The sequence below is a fragment of the Saimiri boliviensis genome, chromosome 17 (assembly GCF_048565385.1).
Source record: "Saimiri boliviensis isolate mSaiBol1 chromosome 17, mSaiBol1.pri, whole genome shotgun sequence".
NCBI lineage: Eukaryota > Metazoa > Chordata > Mammalia > Primates > Cebidae > Saimiri > Saimiri boliviensis.
Window position 1 is genome coordinate 43,835,021 of NC_133465.1, and position 22,247 is coordinate 43,857,267.

Below are 22,247 nucleotides of genomic sequence, written 5' to 3' on the forward strand. Positions count from 1 at the left end.
AATATGGTGTAGCTACTTAGATAATTAGTCTGGTGGCCAGGCACAGTAGCCTGTAATGCCAGCACTTTGGGAGGCCGAGGTGGGCGGATCACCTGAGGTTGAGAGTTCAGCACTAGCCTGACCAACAAGGAGAAACCCCATTTCTATTAAAAATACAAAAAAAGGGCCGGGCACGGTGCCTCAAGCCTGTAATCCCAGCACTTTGGGAGGCTGAGGCGGGTGGATCATGAGGTCAAGAGGTTGAGACCATCCTGGTCAACATGGTGAAACCCCATCTCTACTAAAAATACAAAAAAAAATTAGCTGGGCATGGTGGCACGTGCCTGTAATCCCAGCTACTCAGGAGGCTGAGGCAGGAGAATTGCTTGAACCCAGGAGGCGGAGGTTGCAGTGAGCCGAGATCGTGCCATTGCACTCCAGCCTGGGTAACAAGAGTGAAACTCCGTCTCAAAAAAAAAAAAAAAAAAAAAACAAAAAAATTAGCTGGGTATCGTGGCACATGCCTGTAATCCCAGCTACTCAGGAGACTGAGGCAGGAGAATCACTTGAACCTGGGAGGCGAAAGCTGCAGTGAGCTGAGATCACACCACTGCACTCTAGCCTAGACAAGAGCAAAACTCTTGTCTCAAAAAAAAATCAGTCTGGCAGTCCCTCAAAGGTTAAACATACAGTTATGGCTGGCACAGTAGCTCATGTCTCTAATCCCAGCACTTTGGGAGGCCAAGGCAAGAGGACTGCTTGAGCCCAGGAGTACAAGACCAGTGTGGGCAACATAGCAGGACCCTGTTTCTACAAAAAAACTTAAAAATTGGGCCAGGTATGGTGGCTTACACCTGTAATCCCACCACTTTGGGAGGCTGAGGTGGGCAGACCACAAGGTCAGGAGTTTGAGAGCAGCCTGGCCAACATGGTGAAACCCCGTCTCTACTAAAAATACAAAAAATTAGCTGGGTATGGTGGCAAGCACCTGTAATCACAGCTCCTCGGGAAGCTGAGGCAGGAAAATCGCTTGAACCCAGGAGGTGGAGGTTGCAGTGTGCCGAGACCGCACCACTGCACTCTAGCCCCAGGCAACAGAGTAAGACTCCATTTCAAAAAAAAAAAAAAAAAAAACACCAAAACTTAAAAATTAACCAGGCACAGTGGCATGTGTCTGTAGGCCCAGTTACATAGGAGGCTGGGGAGGAAGGAGTGCTTGAGCCCTGGAGGTTGAGGCTGCAAGGAGGTTGAAACTGCAGTGAGCTATGATCACACTATTGTACTCCAGCCTGGGCACAGAGCAAGACCCTAAGACCCTGTCTCTCTTTTTTTTCTTGAGATGAGGTCTTGCTCTGTCGCCCAGGCTGGAGTGCAGTGGCACAATCGGCTCACTGCAGCCTCCGCCTCCCAGGTTCAAGCAATTCTCCACCTCAGCTTCCCAAGTAGCTGGGATTACAGGGGTACACCACCATGCCAGGCTAATTTTTGCATTTTTAGTAGAGACAGGCATTTTTGCCATGTTGGCCAGGCTGGTCTTGAACTCCTGAACTCAGGTGATCCACCCACCTTAGCCTCCCAAAGCGCTGGGATCACAGGCGTGAGCCACCATACCCAGCTGACCTTAAAGAAGGCCGGGTGTGGTGGCTCACACCTGTAATTCCAGCACTTTAGGAAGCCAAGGCAGGCAGATCACGAGGTCAGAAGATCAAGACCAACCTGGCCAACATGGTCAAACCCCCATCTTAACTAAAACACAAAAAATTAGCTGGGTATGGTGGCAGGCGCCTGCAGTCCCAGCTACTCGGGAGGCTAAGGCAGAACCCGGGAGGCAGAGTTACCAGTGAGCTGAGATTTCGCCGCTACACTCCAGCCTGGTGAAAGAATGAGACTCCGTCTCAATTAAAAAAAAAAAAAAGAAAAAAAACATAGAGTCATCATGTAACTCAGCAATTTCACTCTTAGGTTTATATCCAAAACAAATGAAAGCATGTGTCTGAACAAAAACTTGTATATAAATGTGCATAGCAGACTTCATAATAGCCTACTATGAAGGCTAAAAAAAGTGGGACCAGTCCAAATATCCATCAACTAGTGGATAAACAAAACGTGCTATATAGCTACACAATGGAATATTATTCACCTGTAAAAGGAATGAAGGACTGATATATACTACAACATAGATGAACCTTGAAAATATTATGCTAAGTGAAGGCAGCAAATACAAAAGGCCAAGTATTTTATGAGTCCATCTATATGAAATGTTCAGAATAGGCAAACTCGGGAAACAGAAAGTAAATTTGTGGTTGCCAGGAAATGGAGAGAGACTGCCAGTGAGTACAAGGCTTTTTGGGGGGAAACAGAATAAATGGGGAGAGTAAATAAATTATTCTGGAATTACAGAGGTGATGGTTGCACAATCTTGTAAACATACTTACAAATACTGAATTGTATACTTTAAAAGGGTGAATTTTATGGCATATGAATTATATGTCAAAAACAGTTAACATCTAGGCAATAAATGATGGAGAAGAAAAAAGTTAATAGCACACAAATCTGATGAATTGCATCAGTACAATGGAGAAATAAAATGTAGTATATTCATATGATGAAATATTACTCAGCAATAAAAAGTAATGAATAACCTGGCTATATCTCAGAAACACTATGCTGAGTGAGAAAGGCCAGGTATAAGAACAGAACACACATTATGTGATTCTACTTATATAAAATAGAAGAGATAAATATTATTCTAGGGTGAAAGAAATCAGAATAGCATGTGCCTGTGTGGGTTGGGCAGGGGAGGCCCAAGTGGCAGGGAGCAATTAGGAAGGAGCCTCAGGCAGCTTTCTGGGTGATGGAAATGTGGTATGTGTTTGCTGAAAGTCATGGAACTGTAACATTTAGATTATGCATTTTTCTATATTTAGATCATAATTTAACCAAAAATAATTTTAAGAAAACCATCAGAAATCAATAGATAATACAACTACACACTATTGTGATGATTCTTATAAGAAGTAATTTATAATTCTGGCTCTGGTACTAACATGCTGTGTGATGCAAGGCAACATTTTATTGTTTTGCCATGTTTCATGCTCTCATCTGTATAGCTAAGAAACTGAAGGCATTCTCCCTATATCGTAAAGATAGGTTTGAAGTAATAAAGTGTCATGTTACCATCAGGAAAGAAAAGTGCAACATCCACTAATTTACCTGTATCTGTGTCCATGTACTTCCTCCTATCTTGTCACTATTCATCTGTGCTCCTATCTAAAACCAACTCTTTAACTTCTGCACTGGATCTCAACTCCTCTTGATTATTCGGCTGTCACTACAGCAATAACCCCTCTCCCTCACATGAACTTTTCCATTACTACTGCATTATGTTCAAATAGAAGCAGAAAAACGTAATATAAAATCTCCCAACTTAAAAGTTCCTTCCTTTACCCCACTTCTCTCTGTCTACCCCTTTTCTCTGATCTTGTCAGCAAAACTCCTTCAAAAAGTTGTCTTAGTCTCCGTATCTTCTCCTCCCATTCTAGAGAACCTGCTCCAAAAGTGAAGAATTCACTATTGTTCCCCACTACTCCACAAAACTTGTTAAATGCAGTAACAAATTAGCCTTCATCATTCTGTTTGACTTAGTGTAGCATCTGACACAGCTGATCACATTCCCTCTGCCTTCATCTACTGTTTCTTTAAATTCCGGGATACCCTTCTCTCTCTCTCGGCTCTCCTTCCATCTCACTGGCTAGTCTGTCTCGTTTGCTGATTCTTCCTCTTCTACACAATCTCTAAATTCTGAACTCAGACCTCTTCACTTATACTCAGTCCCTAGTTGATCTCATCCAGTTTTGTTTTGTTTTTTTAAAGACATGAGGTCTCACTAAATTGCCCATGCTGGTCTTGAACTCCGGGACTCAAGCAATTCTCCTGCCTCAGCCTCCTGAGTAGCTAGATTACAGGTGTGAGCTACCATGCATGACATGATTCCCACCACCCCATGATTCCCACTACCCCCTACTTTTTTTTTTTTGAGATGGAGTCTCACTCTGTTGCCCAGGCTGGAATGCAATGGCGTGATTGCACACTGCAACCTCTGCCTCCCAGTTTAAGTGAGTCTCCTGCTTCAGCCTCTCGAGTAGCTGGGACTACAGGCGTTTACCACCAAGGCCAGCTAATTTTGTATTTTTAGTAGAGATGGGGTTTTACCATGTTGGCCAGGCTGGTCTCAAGCTCCTGACCTCAGGTGATCCACCCACCTCAGTCTCCGAAAGAAAGCCACCATGCCTGGTCCCTGATCCCCTTTTACACCCAAATATGCTTCTATGCCAGGCATAGTGGCTCATGGCTATAATCCCAGCACTTTGGGATGCTGAAGAGGGAGAATTTCTTGAGCCTAGGAGTTTAAGACCAGCCTAGACAACATAGTGAGATCCAGTCTCTACAAAAAAACATAGCTGGGTATGGTGCATGCCTGTAGTCCCATATACTCAGGAGGCTGAGGTGGAAGGATAGCTTAAGCCCAGGAGTTTGAGGCTGCAGTGAGGTATGATTGTACCACTGCACTCCAGCTTAGGCAACAGAGCGAGACTCTGTCTTTAAAGAAAAATATGTTTCTACAGCAGTCTTCCCTATCCCTGTACAGGACAATTTCATTCTTCCAGTTCTGCAGGCCAAAATTTCATAACACTTCTCTTTCTTTCCACCACACAGTCCATCCTTCACCAAATAATTTCAGTTCCACCTTAAACATATACAGAGCTTACAACCTATAAGTGCTAGTTGCAACCAGCCATCAACTGGATTGCTGAAACAGCCTTCTGATTGGTCTCCTTTGCTTCCTCTCTTGTTTTCTTTTAGTCTGTTCTTCAGAAAGCCAAGTAAATCAAATCATGTTCCCCTGCCCAAAACTCTCTAATTAGCATATCATATCACTAAATGTAAAAGTCAAAAAACTTCTCACTGTAGCCCACAGGTTCTATAGGATCTGAACTACCTTCCTCTCCCCCTCATTTACTGCTGTCCTGACCTCAGCAGCTTTCTTCTTATTCTTTGAATACCCTAAGCATGCTCCCATCTCAGGTCTTTTGTACTCGCTTTTTGTTTCCTCTGTCTGAACCACTCTTCCTCTTGGTATCTTCATAACTCTCTCCTTCACATCTCAGTTTATGCTCAAATATCACCTTATTAGAGACAGTTTCCCCACAAACTTTCTATAAAATAGTGGCCTAGCACTCATTTTTTTTTCTTTCTCCAAGATGGGGTTTCACCTTGATGGCCAGGCTGGTCTTGAACTCCTGACCTCAGGTGATCCACCCACCTCAGCCTCCCAAAGTGCTAGGATTACAGGTGTGAGCCACCATGCCTGGCCAGCACTCCTTATTATCTGATGACTTTATTTTTCTTAATGATACTTCCTGCCACCTAGACCATTATGTATTTAATTGTTTGCTAGGTCTCCTATTAGAATGTAAGCCATGTAAGGCAATATTTGGGTTGCTGCTGTATCACCAGCTCTTAGAATAGTATATGGTATTTACTAGCTATATAAATATTTGTTGAATCAATGAAGAAAAGACACAGAAGCTGGGCCAGGCATGGTGGCTCACGCCTGTAATACCAGCACTTTGAGCGGTGGAGATGGGCATATCACTTGATGCCAGGAGTTCAAGACTAGCCTGGCCAACATGGCAAAACCCCATCTCTACTAAAAATACAAAAATTAGCCAGGTGTGGTGGTATGCACCTGTAATCCCAGCTACTCAAGATGCTGAGGCAGGAGAACTGCTTGAAACCTGGAGGCAGAGGTTGCAGTGAGCCTGAGATGGCGCCACTGCATTCCAGCATGGATGACAAGAGTAAAACTCCATTTAAAAAAAAAAAAAAAAAAAAAAAAAGACAAGACATAGAGCTCTAGGTATTGCTACTATTTTTATTACAAAAGACACCCAGATCAAGACTGGTCAGGAGGAAACGCCACCTTTAGTTATTAGCAGATGACAGAAAATAATGATATGTAAAGCCTTTAAACCATCATTCCCAATATTTAAATGACAGCAAAAAGAGTAAATATATCCTTTTAGAAATAATCACAGAGCAGAGAACACATGTAGAAAGCAAATAATTACCTTAATTCAGAAAGCTGACCCCTGTGTCTCTCAGCACCTTTACAACTTATACATAAAGGTACCTGGTATTTATACTAATAAATAAAACTTGAGAGGCCGAGGTGCGGCAGACCACCTGAGGTCAGGAGTTCAAGACCAGCCTGACCAACATGGAGAAACCCCCATCTCTACTAAAAATACAAAATTAGCTGGGCATGGTGGTGCATGCCTGTAATCCCAGCTACTCAGGAGGCTAAGGCAGGAGAATCGCCTAAACCGGGAAGGTAGAGGTTGCAGTGAGCCAAGATCATGCCATTACACTCCAGCCTGGGAACAAGAGTGAAATTCTGTCTTAAATAAATAAATAAATCTAAAATTCCCTTTAGCTTTTCTTGAGTATAAAAAGGCCTTCGGAATTCTGCAAAAGACTTTTATTTCCACCATGTACACAAACTATATTCAGTAATGAACATACATAACCTACTGTTTCGATGTTGGTGACCCATGTAACTTCACCAACCAACTTAAAAGACTTAAGTCTTAATTTCTGGCTTACTGAATATACAGTAACATCCAGTAGATACAAAGATAATATTAATTATATTGTTAACCACATAAAAAAGTACCAACTTCTGCCTAATTCTCTCCAGTTGGTATATTCATTACCTTCTCCAGGTTTGGGGTCCCAGCCCAGTCTCTCCCCTATAGGTGAAAAGACATCTTTCACAAACTCCTGGATTTCCTCATAGAAGTCTGTGTGGGACAAGAGAGTTGAGAGAATCCCCAGGTTACAGCTCAGGTCGCTCCATACAGTATAATTGGGCTCATTCACAAAAGCCTCCATGACTTTTAGAACCTCTACAGTGCTAATGATTCCAGCTCGAGCCTGGGATAGGAAAAAACATAAATTAACCTAGTCTTCAAACAAAATAAAAAAGCATTAAGCATGCATTTCTGGCATTATTTACTGCTAGCAATTTCTTTGGTTTAAGGAAATGGGACTGTATAAGTTCAGAACACTGTTAGAATAAAAATCCTATTCAAACATTTCTTCTTTACTCCTTTGCTATTTCTTTTTTTTTTTTCTTCAGAAAAAACAGAATGAATCATTTGCTATTTATACAAGAACTACTTTTAAAAATTACATTAAAAGTCCCACCAATTTGAGAACAACAACAAACCAGTTAACTTCTATTTCTACTCAGTTTCTGAAGACTTAGCTTTGTTATTGTTTTGAAAATTTTCATACTTTCAGAAAAACTGCAAAAATAGTTTGAGCTTTGGTTTTTGACAGAGGTTCTTTCAAAGCCGGACCTGCAAACTGTGTCAACTTAAGCCTCTCCTTTACTCATTTCTAAAAGAACATAAACTAGAAGGCACTACAAATTCAAAGTCCTTTCAGAACTAACAGAGTTAGGAAAAAGAACTTCTGTTACAGCAGCCAATTGCACAAACAGCTCACTCTCCTGGGACAGGTCTCTCAGCAATTAGATCAGCAGATGTGAGGTTTTGCGCATCAATGCTAATCTGTGTTTATACAAAGGTGGAATACAAAACCAATGAATGCAGAGGGGAAGAAAAATTTCCAGTCCAACTTAAAGGAATACTAGGAGGAATATGACAATTTATCACAAAGACATCTGAAAATTACCTAACCTATGCTGAAGTCATAAAGAAAATGATACTAATTGCTGCTTTAAATCCTTTTTGGAAGAAAGCCAAATATAAATATAATTCTAAAGCTAATGGGATATAATTTGAAATAAGAACACAATGTTTAAAAATGCTAGCTTTCCCAGCAAAGTACAACCACTATTTAGAAAAACATAAAATCACTCTGTTTTAATTATTTTAAAAATATATTAGTAGGAAAATTTCTTCAAGGCTCATATTTATTTCTACTGAAAAGAAAGGAATTTTTGCCTTACAAAATTAAGTTTAATTAAGACTTGCAGAACACTGGCTTAGGAGTAGTGCAATGGGATTTAAATTATATAGCCTTAATCTTGTCATATTAATTAAAAATTAGTCATTCGCTATAGTCCCAAAGGTGTTTTTAACCTTCACAAAGACCCATATTCTTCTAATTATGTTTCAGACACTCCAGGAAAAACACAATCTTTTAATCAACAAAATTCATCATATTACTTAAGTCACAGATGCTCACCAAGGAGAAGAGGTCATTCTGTAATCCAAGTCGATCCACAGGGGGCAGAGAAAGGTCACGAATGCCTGGTAATAAACTTTCCAGCATGGCAGAGCTGTACTGGGTCCGATAAAACCCAACTGTTCCTAAGTTTAACTGCAAAGATACCCAGTAAGTACCATTAAACAGCTCCATTAATTTTTAAAATTAACCTTTTGTATATTTAAAAGGAGTTCTGGTTTTAGATATATCTGGATGAAAAACAATTAAAACCATCTATGCCAACTAATACAACACATAAAGATAGGATGAATACACAGACAAAAGAAAAGGGAAACTTGAAATTGTGGGGACCAACATGAGGGACAGTAGAAAGAACATGGAGGGGACAAAATAATGTGGATAAATTTTTATTTCTAACATCAGTTTTAGGTTTACAGAAAATACTTAATATATATGAAAACACTTGGACAGTGGAATCTCTGAAAGATTAGGCCTTTATAAACACTGACCTATTAAGCTCAGAGACTCAACAGAGTAACAGTTTTCAGATCCCAATTTAAAATAACTACATGGGAAAAGGCAATTTCAAAAGATTTTTGGATTGAGGTAATTACTGACTGCATTATTCTCTATCTCTCTCTCTCTCTTTTTTTTTTTTTTGAGATGGAGTCTCACTCTGTCGCCCAGGCTGGAGGACAGTGGCATGATCTCAGCTTATTGCAACCTCCACCTCCCAAGTTCAAATGATTCTCCTGCCTCAGCCTCCCAAGTAGCTGGGATTATAGGCACCCACCACCACACCCAGCTAATTTTTGTATTTTCAGTAGCAACAGGGTTTCACCATGTTGGCCAGGTTGGTCTCAAACTCCTGACCTCAAGTAATCTAACTGTCTCAGCCTCCCAAAGTGTTGGGATTACAGGCATGAGCCATTGTGCCTGGCAACTGCATTATTCTCTACAGGCTATTCACCAATAGCCAAAAATATTTTTGAGAACATTTATATTCAAAATAGTTTAATGGTAAAACAATAAGATACAAGTATTTTACTCTTTATATATAAATATTTTAAAAACAACTCCAATTTTAATGCAACTATTACCTTATTGAATCCCTTTATTTAACCTAATCAAAATTGCAGTGTACATACGACTTATTTCTCATTTATAAGAAATTTTTCTTATTGCTACAACATAATCTTTCAGATTATAATTTCAAATGGTAATACAATATTCGAGTGAGTATATTTTAAATATATATTTAAAAAAATTTTTTAAGCCAGACATGGTGGCTCATGCCTACAATTCCAACTATTCCAGAGCCTGAGGTGGGAGGAACACATCAGCCTACGAGTTTGATCATTTTCTTTTTTTTTGTTTGTTTGTTTTTTGAGCCTAGGAGTTTGAATCCAGCCTAAACAACATAGTGAAACCCCCATCTTCCCCCACCAAAAAAAAAAAAAATCCATAAACAGAGAAAAATGGCCTTTTTTAAAAATAAAAAAGCACAAATGTCTGACACAATGTATAATTCCTATTAGAAACATACAATTGTAAGAAGAGTTTGTAGTATATACTTTCATTATGAAAGGTAGAGAGTACAGAATAATGAAAAATAATTCTTACCTATTGGTATTTTTGTGAAATGGTTTTCAAATACCAGCTAAGGAATTTTACATTTCAGTGATACAAACCGATTGTTATATATGTCTGCTCTCACTAGATTATAGGTGTACGCATATGCTGACAACACATCACTGAAGTTAACCTTTCATTACAATGATAGGGCAGTTTGAAAGTGTGAGACTACAAATGATTTGGTTCATACAAACATACTCAGTCTACCTTTTTTTTTTTTCTTCTCCTTAGTCCTATGCCTTTGGATCTGCTTCTCTACCACTACGTTCCCTAACGTAAGGACAAATGTTTAGACAATATTATTTGACAACTGGTCCTAAATTTCACAAAGAAAAGTTTAGGATTTTTTTTTCTTTGAAACTACTAAACTAAAGCAGAATTTAAAGCCAGCCGTAAAATGAATAAATTAAGTGACAGAAAATCTGTTTAAGTAAGATTCTGGACTCACCTTCACCCATTGGTCTGGTTTGACATTTTTCAAAACCACATTCATCTCTGGCTTGTCCATTAGAATTTTTAGTTTGGCCTGGTTGGGATCTTCACTAGTAGAGATTGTGATAGGGACCATCCACTGGGGACAATCTTCGCCTAAGCAAGAAACGAACAAAGAAAACTTGAAAAATAATTTTGCACTGGGACAAACAGAAGGTAAGGTGGAGAGAGGAGTAGTGTTGTCCTAACCAGGAGCTTAAGCCTAACTGTCAAGCCAATAGCTCATTCTTAGTGGTACATGAACTTTTCCAGATAACCTGAATAATATTGGTGCAAAGGAAGGGATAATTTACTAACAAAATCACAACATGCCTAAAAAAAGAAAACAGTTAACTCATTTGTATAATCACAAATGCAATGATTTAAACTTAATTATCATTTTCCCCTTACAGAGCAAGAGCAAAGACAGCAATGATTTTATTGTTAAAGTAAATTGTGAGTAGGGAAAGGCTCTCACATAGCATTTATATATATATATATATATATATATATATTTTTTTTTTTTTTTTTTTTTAAAGACAGAGTTTTGCTCTGTCACCTAGGATGGAGTGTGGTGGCATGATCTCAGCTCACTGCAACCTCCACCTCCCAGGTTCAAGAGATTCTCCTGCCTCAGCCTCCTGAATAGCTGAGACTACAGATACATGCCACATGTCCAAAAAAATACACATTTTTTTGTACTTTTAGTAGAGCCAGGGTTTTGCCGCATTGGCTGGGCTAGTCTTGAACTCCTGGCCTTAAGTGATCCACCCACCTCCGCCTCCCAAAGTGCTGGGATTACAGGCGTGAGCCACTGTGCCCAGCCTTCATATAGCATTTAAAAACAAATTCTAAGGTGCAGTCCTTAACGGGTATACACACTGCTGAAATATCAAAGGGTTAATTTTTATTGTTGATAGGCTACATCCTGGGAGCTGTTATATTCTGTCACAGAGGAGTCATATCGAAAAGCCAAAGCTTTTGTAAGGCAGAAACACTGTCTTATATATCAGACAGCAAAACAGACTTGGCATGAAGATGCCAAACAAAAGAGACTCCCCTTGCCCAGTACATTAATGGTACTGGAGCTATTTTAATACATTACATAGCTTTATGCTATCAGGTTAAACCACAAAGTAAAATTTCTCCAATATTGGGATATTGCAAGTTTTAATGTTACCTCTATTGGTAACAGAATATTAGAAAAACCTATAAAACCTGTCAGAACTACAGTGTAGATTACAGATAAGAGGCAGAAAATGGCAACTGTGACATGTACAGATTTATTTGCTGTCATCTGACTTGTTAGACTTTTTTTTTTTTTTTTTTTTTTGAGACAGGGTCTTACCCTGTCACCCAGGCAAGCGTGCAATGGCACGATCATGGCTCACTGAAGCCTTGATCTCACAGGCTCAAGCGATTCTCCAACTCAGGCTCCCAAGTAGCAGGGACTGCAGACGCATACCACCATGCCAAACTAATTTTATTTTTATTTTTATTTTTTATTTTTTGAGACGGAGTTTCTCCCTTGTTACCCAGGCTGGAGTGCAATGGCGCGATCTTGGCTCACCGCAACCTCCGCCTCCTGGGCTCAGGCAATTCTCCTGCCTCAGCCTCCTGAGTAGCTGGGATTACAGGCACGTGCCACCATGCCCAGCTAATTTTTTGCACTTTCAGTAGAGACGGGGTTTCACCATGTTGACCAGGATGGTCTCGATCTCTCAACCTCGTGATCCACCCACCTCGGCCTCCCAAAGTGCTGGGATTACAGGCTTGAGCCACCGCGCCCGGCGCTATTTTTATTTTTTTAAGAGATGGTTTTGCCATGTTGCCCATGCTGATCTTGAACTCCTGGGCTCAAGCAATCTGCCCACCTTGGCCTCCCAATGTACTGGGACTACAGGTGTCAACCACTGTGGCTGGCCTTGTTAGATATATTCATTAAAAGAGTAATTTTAGGCTGGGCACCATGGCTCACATCTGTAATCCCAGCACTCTGGGAGGCTGAGGTAGGTGGATCACCTGAGATCAGGAGTTCAAGACCAGCCTGACCAACATGGTAAAGTAGAGCCTAACCGTCTCTACTAAAAATACAAAAATTAGGGCTGGACGCGGTGGCTCAAGCCTGTAATCCCAGCACTTTGGGAGGCCGAGGCAGGTGGATCACGAGGTCGAGAGATCGAGACCATCCTGGTCAACATGGTGAAACCCCGTCTCTACTAAAAATACGAAAAATTAGCTGGGCATGGTGGCACGTGCCTGTAATCCCAGCTACTCAGGAGGCTGAGGCAGGAGAATTGCCTGAACCCAGGAGGTGGAGGTTGCGGTGAGCCGAGATCGCGCCATTGCACTCCAGCCTGGGTAACAAGAGCGAAACTCCGTCTCAAAAAAAAAAAAAAAAAAAAAAAAAATACAAAAATTAGCCAGGCGGTAGCAGCATGTGCCTGTAATCCTAGCTACCCAGGCAGATTACTTGAGCCCAGCTACTTGGGAGGTTGACGGTTGCAGAGAGCCAAGATTGCGTCACTGCACTCCAGCCTAGGCAACAGAGCAAGACACTACCTCAAAAAAAAAAAAAAAGGAGTAATTCTAACTGCTAAGGAAGGTTAAGGGCAGAAGACCATACCTCTTAACCTGAGTTGAATATATCAGATTTTTAGTGGGTGGAACATGACAAGGCATTGATAATTCTCATATATACCTCCCCTTTGTTGAGAACTACTGTTTTAAAGGAAGCAAGAAAGGTATAGACAAACACTTTACTTCTTGATTTTTTCAACTAATCTCTAATTTCCTGGGTAAAATTTTGTAGGTAAAAAGAATCTAATGACATATCAAAATATTTGAAAATGGTAGTTAAGAGCATAAACTCATGGAGTCGAACTATTTTGAATTCCCACTCTTTACCTTCTTAGATAGGTGACCTTGAGCAATTTAACTAACCTAGCTATTGCCACAGCTTCCTCATCTGTATAATGGAAATAATGTGATCTACCTTACAAGGAAGCTGAGAGTATAAAACAAGAGCCAGTTATAGTACTTAGCACAATGACTGGTACATAATAAATCTAAATAATCACTGGACTTTATTCGCTTACTTATTATGCCCAAGAATTTTTAAAAAAAGAATTACCTTCACCCTCCCCCCAAACCCTAACACACACAGTATGTCCTCTTTTAGGAGATTAAGGCTAGAGACATCACTTCCTGGTTATTACTAGCCTTCTTCATTCATCATAGCCTCCAGTAACACATAGAAACATGAAATTTCAAAAACTAAAAAAGTGACTAAATACTATCTTGTGAATTTCCTTTTATTTTCTAAATATTTTTCTTTTCTTATTTTTATTTTGAGACAAGGTCTCACTCTGTCTCCCAGGCTAGAGCGAAGTAGCACAAGCATGGTTCACTGTAGCCTTCAACTCCTGGGCTCAAGTAATCTGCCTGCCTCAGTCTCCCAAATACCTAGGACTACAGGTATGCATCACTATGCCCAGCTAAGTTTTTCTTTTTTCTTTTTTAGAGAGACAGGGTTTCGCCATTTTGCCCAGTCTGCTCTCAGCCCCTAAGTTTCATTTTTTGTTCTATTATCAACTTCTTGCTTTTATATAATTATATTAAAACTTAACAATTTTTCCTATTAGTTGGAATACTACTGGTATTAGTTAGTATTCAAATTAATCAGTTGTATCCCACTTACAGCCATTTGCTTACCAACATATGATCCACTGGCACAGAACTTCTTTTGGGACAACCTCAATAATCTGTCATCTTCTACCTAAAGAAGCAAAACAAAGGCTATGATAGTACTAACACCATTTGGGGTTTTCATTTTTGAAGAGGAGGGAAACAACATTTTTGTGACAAATGCTGGAACTAGCACAACCAAATGTCTCATGAGTTTACAAAATGCAATGGTGATGAAGATAGTAATATTACAGAAAAAAGTCCAAATAACTAAAAAGCCAGAGGCAACAATGGTAAGTACATATGATTACAAAATACTTCAACAATATGTAGTCATTTGTGTCATTTATTAGTTACAAAATCCTGGATTTCAAATAACCAAGATATAACACACTTAAGATCACCTAAATCAAATGTAAAATTGGGCTACTGAGCTTCATGGATAAACTTACCACAAGAAATAGAATTGAAAAAGTAAGAAAAAATTTAAGTGAGAAAGCAACAGCCACTTTGTTGCCATAGGGAAACTATTAATGAAGGTTAACACTAGATACTAATTATATATATATATATAATCAGTTATATATCACACAGATTTCCTTGAGTTGAAAGTTTTTAAATTGATTCAGAATTAGAGCAAAAATATTTATATTTGGGGAATATGAAGTGAGAAATAGATCATAATCAAGATATTATATGTTACACAGCTCTCCTATTCTCAAAAGAATTTTTTTTTTTAAAGACGGGTTTCACCATGTTGGTTAGGCTGGTCTTGAACTCCTGACCTCAGGTGATCCGCCTGCCTTGGCCTTCAAAGTGCTTGGATTACAGGCATGAGCCACGACACCCGGCCTCAAAAGAATTAAGAGCAACAGACAGGCCTTTAATTGAATTAATATATTTTTTAATTTATTTTTAGTTTTTTTTTTTTTTTTTTTTTTTTTTTGAGATGCAGTTTCACTCTTGTTGCCCAGGCTGGAGTGCAATGGCGCGATCTCGGCTCACCGCAACCTCCGCCTCCTGGGTTCAGGCAATTCTCCTGCCTCAGCCTCCTGAGTAGCTGGGATTACAGGCACACGCCACCATGCCCAGCTAATTTTTTTTAGTATTTTTAGTAGAGACGGGGTTTCACCATGTTGACCAGGATGGTCTCGATCTCTTGACCTCGTGATCCACCCGCCTCGGCCTCCCAAAGTGCTGGGATTACAGGCTTGAGCCACCGCGCCCGGCCTATTTTTAGTTTTTTAGAGTCAGTGTCTCACTATATTGCTCAAGCTGATCTTGAACTCCTAAGCTCAAGCAATCCTCCTACCTTGGCCTCCTAAACTGCTAGGATTGTTAAGTTTGAGCCACTGTGCCAGGCCATAACCTTTTATTACAATGTAAAATGGAGGATGAGTTTGGCTGTGCCTGTAGACAAAAAAACAGCAAAACAAAAGAAAGCAAGACCTTGAAAACAGCCGGATGGAAAGAGTTTCAATAACACTGCAAAGAAATGTGGCATTAGTTTTTGTTTTTTTGTTTTTTTGTTTTTTTTGAGATGCTATTTCAGCTCACTGCAACCTCTGCCTCCCAGGTTCAAGTGTTTCTCCTGCCTCAGCCTCCCAAGTTGCTGGGATTATAGGCATGAGCCACCATGCCCAGCTAATTTTTTTGTATTTTTAGTAGAGACAGGGTTTCTCTATGTTGGTCAGGATTGTCTCAAACTCCCGACCTCAGGGGATCTGCCCGCCTCCGCCTCCCAAAGGGTTGGGATTACAGGAGTGAGCCACCGCACCCAATCGATGTTCTCTGTTCTAACTGATAAACTATTATTTCTTAAAAGTGTGTCCTGCTTAAAAAAAAAAAAATTACGGCTTAATAATCTGCTTTATGTGTAATCATTAATATTTCAATTGTTTTGTTTTGTTTTGTTTTGTTTTGATAGAGACAGCATCTTGCCGTGTTACCCAGGCTGGTTGAGACTCCAGAGCACAAGTGATCCTCCCAAAGTGCTGGGATTACAAATGTGAGCCACAGTGCCAGGTCAATAGTTTGTTTTTTTATGCATGGTCTTGCTCTGTTGCCCAGGTTGGACGAAGCCTTGACACCTCCTGTGGTCAAACGATCCTCCCAACTCAGCCTCCTAAGTAGCTGGGACTATAGGCACGGACCACCATGTTCAGCTAGTTTTTTTGACTTTTAGTAGAGATGAGGTCTCAGTATGTTGCCCAGGCTTAGCTTGAACTCCTGAGCTCAAGCAGTCCTCCTACCTTGGCCTCCCAGTATTATAAGCACAGTTGTTCAATAGTTTTGAGGGTATTAAATGCCCAGAGGTGAAAGTAACAATAATTTTTGTATGTTAATGTTCTTTAAAAAGTCAGTCTATATGCAGTGTGAACATCAAGTTCAATTAGTCATCTCCTATGATAGACTAGTCCAAAGTGCAGAAAAAAGACTGCAAAGAAACAGAATGGTCACAATGATAGCTCACTAAACTTACAGGTATTTTTTTTCACCAAACATGATCAATTAGATCCCTAAATTGCCTTTCCAAGTTCGGGCAACCGAAACAGGTCCTCCAATGTGCACACTTTATTGTAAAATCCAATCAGGTTTAAAGTTAAAATTTGGCTTTGAAAGGGTAATTTGCAAGCTTACATATTAAAATGTTCCACGTAAATTTGGGAGCATTCTGAGAGTACAAGAATTGGTTTAAATGTCACCTAGAATACTTAAAGTGCAGAAAAGCAAATTTATAACTTAGATTGCCACACTGAGAAATTAATTATTTGTAAAACATACTTAGCTTTGGCTGGGCCAGAGGTGGCTCACACCTGTAATCCCAGCACTTTTGGGAGGCAGAGGTGGGAGGATCACTTGAGCCCAGGAATTCCAGATCAGGCTGGGCAATACAGTGAGACCTTGTATCAATTAAAAAACAAAAACAAACAAAAAAAAAAAACTTAAGCTTTGTGGACAATGTAGGACCACAAGAAAAAACATATACTAAAAAGGTACTATGAATTCACTTCTCTAAAAATGAACAGGAATTAATTCCCCATGCAGCTCACAAAACCATGGCAAGGAAATTAAAGAGAACAATTTTATTTAATAAAACTCAGTTAAGGCCGGGTGCGGTGGCTCAAGTCTGTAATCCCAGCACTTTGGGAGGCCGAGGCGGGTGGATCACGAGGTCGAGAGATCGAGACCATCCTGGTCAACATGGTGAAACCCATCTCTACTAAAAATACAAAAAATTAGCTGGGCATGGTGGCTCGTGCCTGTAATCCCAGCTACTCAGGAGGCTGAGGCAGGAGAATTGCTTGAACCCAGGAGGCGGAGGTTGCAGTGAGCCGAGATCGCGCCATTGCACTCCAGCCTGGGTAACGAGAGCGAAACTCCGTCTCAAAAAAAAATAATAATAAAATAAAATAAAAAAATAAAACTCAGTTAAGATCACTTTTTGGTAGGCATTATAGGATGATGTGTAATTCTCAGTCCTTTTGGAGTATAACCTATACTGAAGTACTCCTCTCTGAATTCAGATAACGGTTCAATTAATGAACTGCAATTCTAATCAAAATCATACTGTCATCCAATCAACATTAAAAACAAATTTTACACAACGATATCGTTAAGTGGGTATGAAATTTTACCAAATTTTTTTCTACATCTAATCAGTGATTATTCAATATTTGCATCTGATTCTGTTAATGTAATAATTATAAATCAATGCATTGTTTTGTTTGATTTTGTTTTTTTGAGACAGAGTCTCACTCCGTTGCCCAGGCTGGAGTGCAGTGGCATAATCTTGGCTGACTGCAACTTCTGCCTCTTGGTTCAAGCAATTCTCCTGCCTAAGCTTCCCAAGTAGCTGAGATTATAGGCATATGCCACCATGCCCAGCTAATTTTTGTATTTTTAGTAGAGACAGGGTTCACCACATTGGCCAGGCTGGTCTCAAACTCCTGACCTCAAGTGACCTGCTCACCTTGGCCTCCCAAAGTGCTAGGATTACAGGTGTGAGCTACCACGCCTGGCCTGATTTTTAGAAAAATGTTAAACCGGCCGGGCGCGGTGGCTCAGCCTGTAATCCCAGCACTTTGGGAGGCCGAGGCGGGTGGATCACGAGGTCGAGAGATCGAGACCATCCTGGTCAACATAGTGAAACCCCGTCTCTACTAAAAATACAAAAAACTAGCTGGGCATGGTGGTGCGTGCCTGTAATCCCAGCTACTTAGGAGGCTGAGGCAGGAGAATTGCCTGAGCCCAGGAGGCAGAGGTTGCGGTGAGCCGAGATCGCGCCATTGCACTCCAGCCTGGGTAACGAGAGCGAAACTCCGTCTCAAAAAAAAAAAAAAAAAAAGAAAAATGTTAAACCAACCTTGCATTTCTACAATAAACTATATTTGGTGTTTTTAGAATTATATCAAAAATGTATAGTATTTTCCCTGGAGACAAGATAAGCACATAGACATTTTGTTTTCTATCTTAAGTATGGATAATTTTAATGATGCAGGGGGTAAAATTAGTAACAGGGCTGGTTAAATGTCACTAGAAAACTTAAAGTACAGAAAAGCAAACTTGATAATATTGTGATGAATTTAATTTAATACAGTATCAGACAAATGGAAAAACTTCATATGTTTACCTGTTCAGCTTCCACATAAATGAGGGGAAATCCCATTTGTTTGGTCCAGGTATTCATCACAGCTGCTATAGGTTTACCACTAGCATTTTCTAAACTTTCCCAGAGATCCTCTAGAAGACAAACAACGATAACCTAAAATGTTATATTTTTATTTTCTTAAAGCAGAAATTTTATTAACTTTTGACAACACATTGCTGACTAATTCTTTGCTTCTTTCAGGTTTAGGAAACAAAACAGTGGGCCAAATTAACATTCCCCTTGCCACCCCTCTTCCACAACTAAGTAAATTCTATCATAAAAACTGGTATATTTTTAGATTAGGTCTTACTCTGTCACCTAGGCTAGAGTGCAGTGGCATAATCACGGCTCACTGCAGCCTCAACCTCCAGACTCAGGTGATCCTCTCACCTCAGCTGCCTGAGTTGCTGGGACTGCATGTGCACACACCACAATGCCCGTTTTTTTTGTTTGTTTGTTTTGTTTTTTTTGAGACAGAATCTTGCTCTGTTGCTCAGACTGGAGTGCAGCAGCATGATCTCAGCTCACTGCAACATCCGCCTCCCAGGTTCAAGCAATTCTACTGCCCCAGCTGCCCAAGTACCTGGGATTACAGGCATGTGCCACCACACCCAGTTAATTTTTGTACTTTACGTAGAGACCTGGTTTCACCATGTTGACCAGGTTAGTCTTGAATTCCTGAACTCAGGTGATCCACCTGGCTCAGCCTCCCACAGTGCTGAGATTATAGGCCTGAGCCACCACACTCGGCCCATAATTTTTTAGAGTTTTTGTAGAGATTGGGTTTCACCATGTTGCCCAGGCTGGTCTCAAAATCCTGGGCTCAAGCAATCTACCTGCCTCAGCATCCCACAGTGCTGGGATTACAGGTGTGTCACCACACCTGGTCAAATCTGGTCTTTTATTCTAAGATATACTTAATCATTCTAATTTATAAGAAAAATTACAAATTATAATAAAAGATAAACAGATGAATTCAAACAAGGAGGAAAAAAGAAATTGAAACATGTTCAAGATCGCTACTAAATAATCACTGACAAACTTAAGACTGTTATACTCATTCAATTAACCTAAGTTTAAACATATTCAATGCTGGCCAGGCGCGGTGGCTCACGCCTGTAATCCCAGCACTTTGGGAGGCCAAGGCGGGTGGATCACGAGGTCAAGAGATCGAGACCATCCTAGTCAACATGGTGAAACCCCGTCTCTACTAAAAATACAAAAATTAGCTAGGCATGGTGGCGCGTGCCTGTAATCCCAGCTACTCAGGAGGCTGAGGCAGGAGAATTGCCTGAACCCAGGAGGCGGAGGTTGCGGTGAGCCGAGATCGCGCCATTGCACTCCAGCCTGGGTAACAGGAGCGAAACTCCGTCTCAAAAAAAAAAAAAAAAAAAAAATTCAATGCTGATGATACAATACTGAAAAACTCTTCTGGTCAACATCACTGGTGGTAAGGAAAACAAAACTGCAATATAATGTGATATGTACTAAAATGATGGACATCTAAAGTAAATAAAAGCTTCACAAGAGGTGACTTTGGTCTGCATCTTGAAGATGAGTTGTTCATTAGACAGACAAGAGGGAAAAGGGCATTTAGGCCCGGCGCAGTGGCTCACACCTGTAATTGCTGCTCTTTGGGAGGCTGAGGCAGGTGGATTACCTGAGGTCAGGAGTTCGAGACCAGCCTGGCCAACATAGTGAAACCCTGTCTCTACTAAAAAATACCAAAAATGAGCCAGGTGTGGTGGTGGGCACCTATAATCCCAGCTGCAAGGGAGGCTGAGGCAGGAGAATCACCTGAACCCAAGAGGCAAAGGTTGCAGTGAGCCAAGATTACACCACTGCACTCAAGCCTGGGCAACAAGAGTGAAACTTCATCTCAAAAAAAGAAAGTATAAGATAGAAAATAGCAATAACAGCAATATATTCAATAAGCTGAAAAACAGAGGGTATATGATTGGGAGTAACATGAGATAAGGCTGCATTGTTCAAGACTGTACACTTTACAAAGACGTCCAGACTGTACCATAAAGGCAATGTAGTACCACAAGTATTTAAATATCTGTATCTTAATTTTATTTTAAAATCTGTATTTTAATCTAATACACAATTAGATACAGTCATTTGCTGCATAATGACGTTTTGGTCAATGAAGGACTGCATATTCAACAGTGATCCTACTAGATTATAATGAAGCTGAAAAATTCCTATCAACTACTGACATCATAGCTCTCATAATGTTGTAGCACAATATAATATCCACGTGTTTGTGGCAATCCTAATGTAAACGAACCTACTGTGCTTCCAGTCACATGAAAGTCCAGCACATACAATTATGTACAGTACATAATACTTGATAATGATAAATAACCATGTTTCTGGTTTATATATTTGTATTATACTTTTTGTCATTATTTTAGATTATCCTCCTATTTAGAAAAACTGTAAAACAGCCTCAGGCAAGTCCCTCAGGAGCTATTCCAGAAGGCTCTGTTATCATAGGAGATAAGAACTCTGGGTGTTACTGTCCAGGAAGAATTCCCAGTGGGACAAATGTGGAGCCAGAAGACAGTGGTATTATTGATGATCCTGTTCCTGCATAACCCTAGGCTAATGTGTATGTTTTTGTCTTCGTTTGTGGTTTTATTTTTTTTTTTGAGATAGAGTCTTGCTCTGCTGCCCAGACTGGAGTGGAGTGGCATGATCTCAGCTCACTGCAACCTCCATCTCCTGGGTTGAAGCCGTTCTCCTGCCTCAGCTCCCCAAGTAGCTGGGATTACAGGAGCCTAGGCAACAAGAGTGAAACTTCATCTCAAAAAAAAAAAGCTAATTTTTGTATTTTTAGTAGAGATAGGGTTTCACCACGTTGGCCAGGCCGGTCTCAAACTCCTGGCCTCAAGTGATCCGCCTACCTCAGCATCCCAAATTGCTAGGTGTATCTTCTTTTTTTTTTTTTTTTTTTTGAGACAGAGTTTCGCTCTTGTTACCCAGGCGGGAGTGCAATGGCGTGATCTCGGCTCACCGCAACCTCCGCCTCCTGGGTTCAAGCAATTCTCCTGCCTCAGCCTACCGAGAAGCTGGGACTACAGGCACGCACCACCATGCCCAGCTAATTTTTGTATTTTTAGTAGAGACGGGGTTTCACCTTGTTAACCAGGATGGTCTCTATCTCTTGACCTAGTGATTCACCCGCCTCGGCCTCCCAAAGTGCTGGGATTATAGGCGTGAGCCACTGCGCCCGGCCTGTGTGTCTTCATTTTTAAGAAAAAGTTTACGAAGTTAAAAATAAAAAAATTCAAAAATAGAAAAAAGCTGATAGAATAAGCTTTTTTAGAAAGAAAATATCCTTTATAGCTGTACAATGTGCTGGTGTTTTAAGCTGTGTTAAGAATCTAAAAGAATTGGCTAGGTGCAGTGGCTCACACCTGTAATCTCAGCATTTTGGGAGGCCGAGGCTGGCAGATCACCTGAGACTGGGAGTTTGAGACCAGCCTGACCAACATGGAGAAACTCTGTCCCTACTAAAAATACAAAATTAGCCAGGTATGGTGGTGCATGCCTGTAA

At 40.4% G+C, this 22,247-nt stretch overlaps 1 protein-coding gene across 3 annotated transcripts in view; it reads right to left on the reverse strand.

Moving 5' to 3' along the window:
- The window catches only part of NPEPPS (aminopeptidase puromycin sensitive), a 101,555-nt gene that overhangs the window by 12,639 nt on the left and 66,669 nt on the right, over positions 1-22,247 (reverse strand). For all 3 annotated transcript variants that reach the window (XM_074388658.1, XM_039475946.2, XM_074388657.1), the window contains exons 13-17: positions 18,665-18,774; positions 14,059-14,122; positions 10,322-10,461; positions 8,257-8,391; positions 6,756-6,975 (exon numbers count right to left, since the gene is read on the reverse strand). In XM_074388658.1, coding sequence (XP_074244759.1) covers positions 6,756-6,975; positions 8,257-8,391; positions 10,322-10,461; positions 14,059-14,122; positions 18,665-18,774 — 669 coding nt within the window. The remainder of the gene's footprint in view (positions 1-6,755; positions 6,976-8,256; positions 8,392-10,321; positions 10,462-14,058; positions 14,123-18,664; positions 18,775-22,247) is intronic.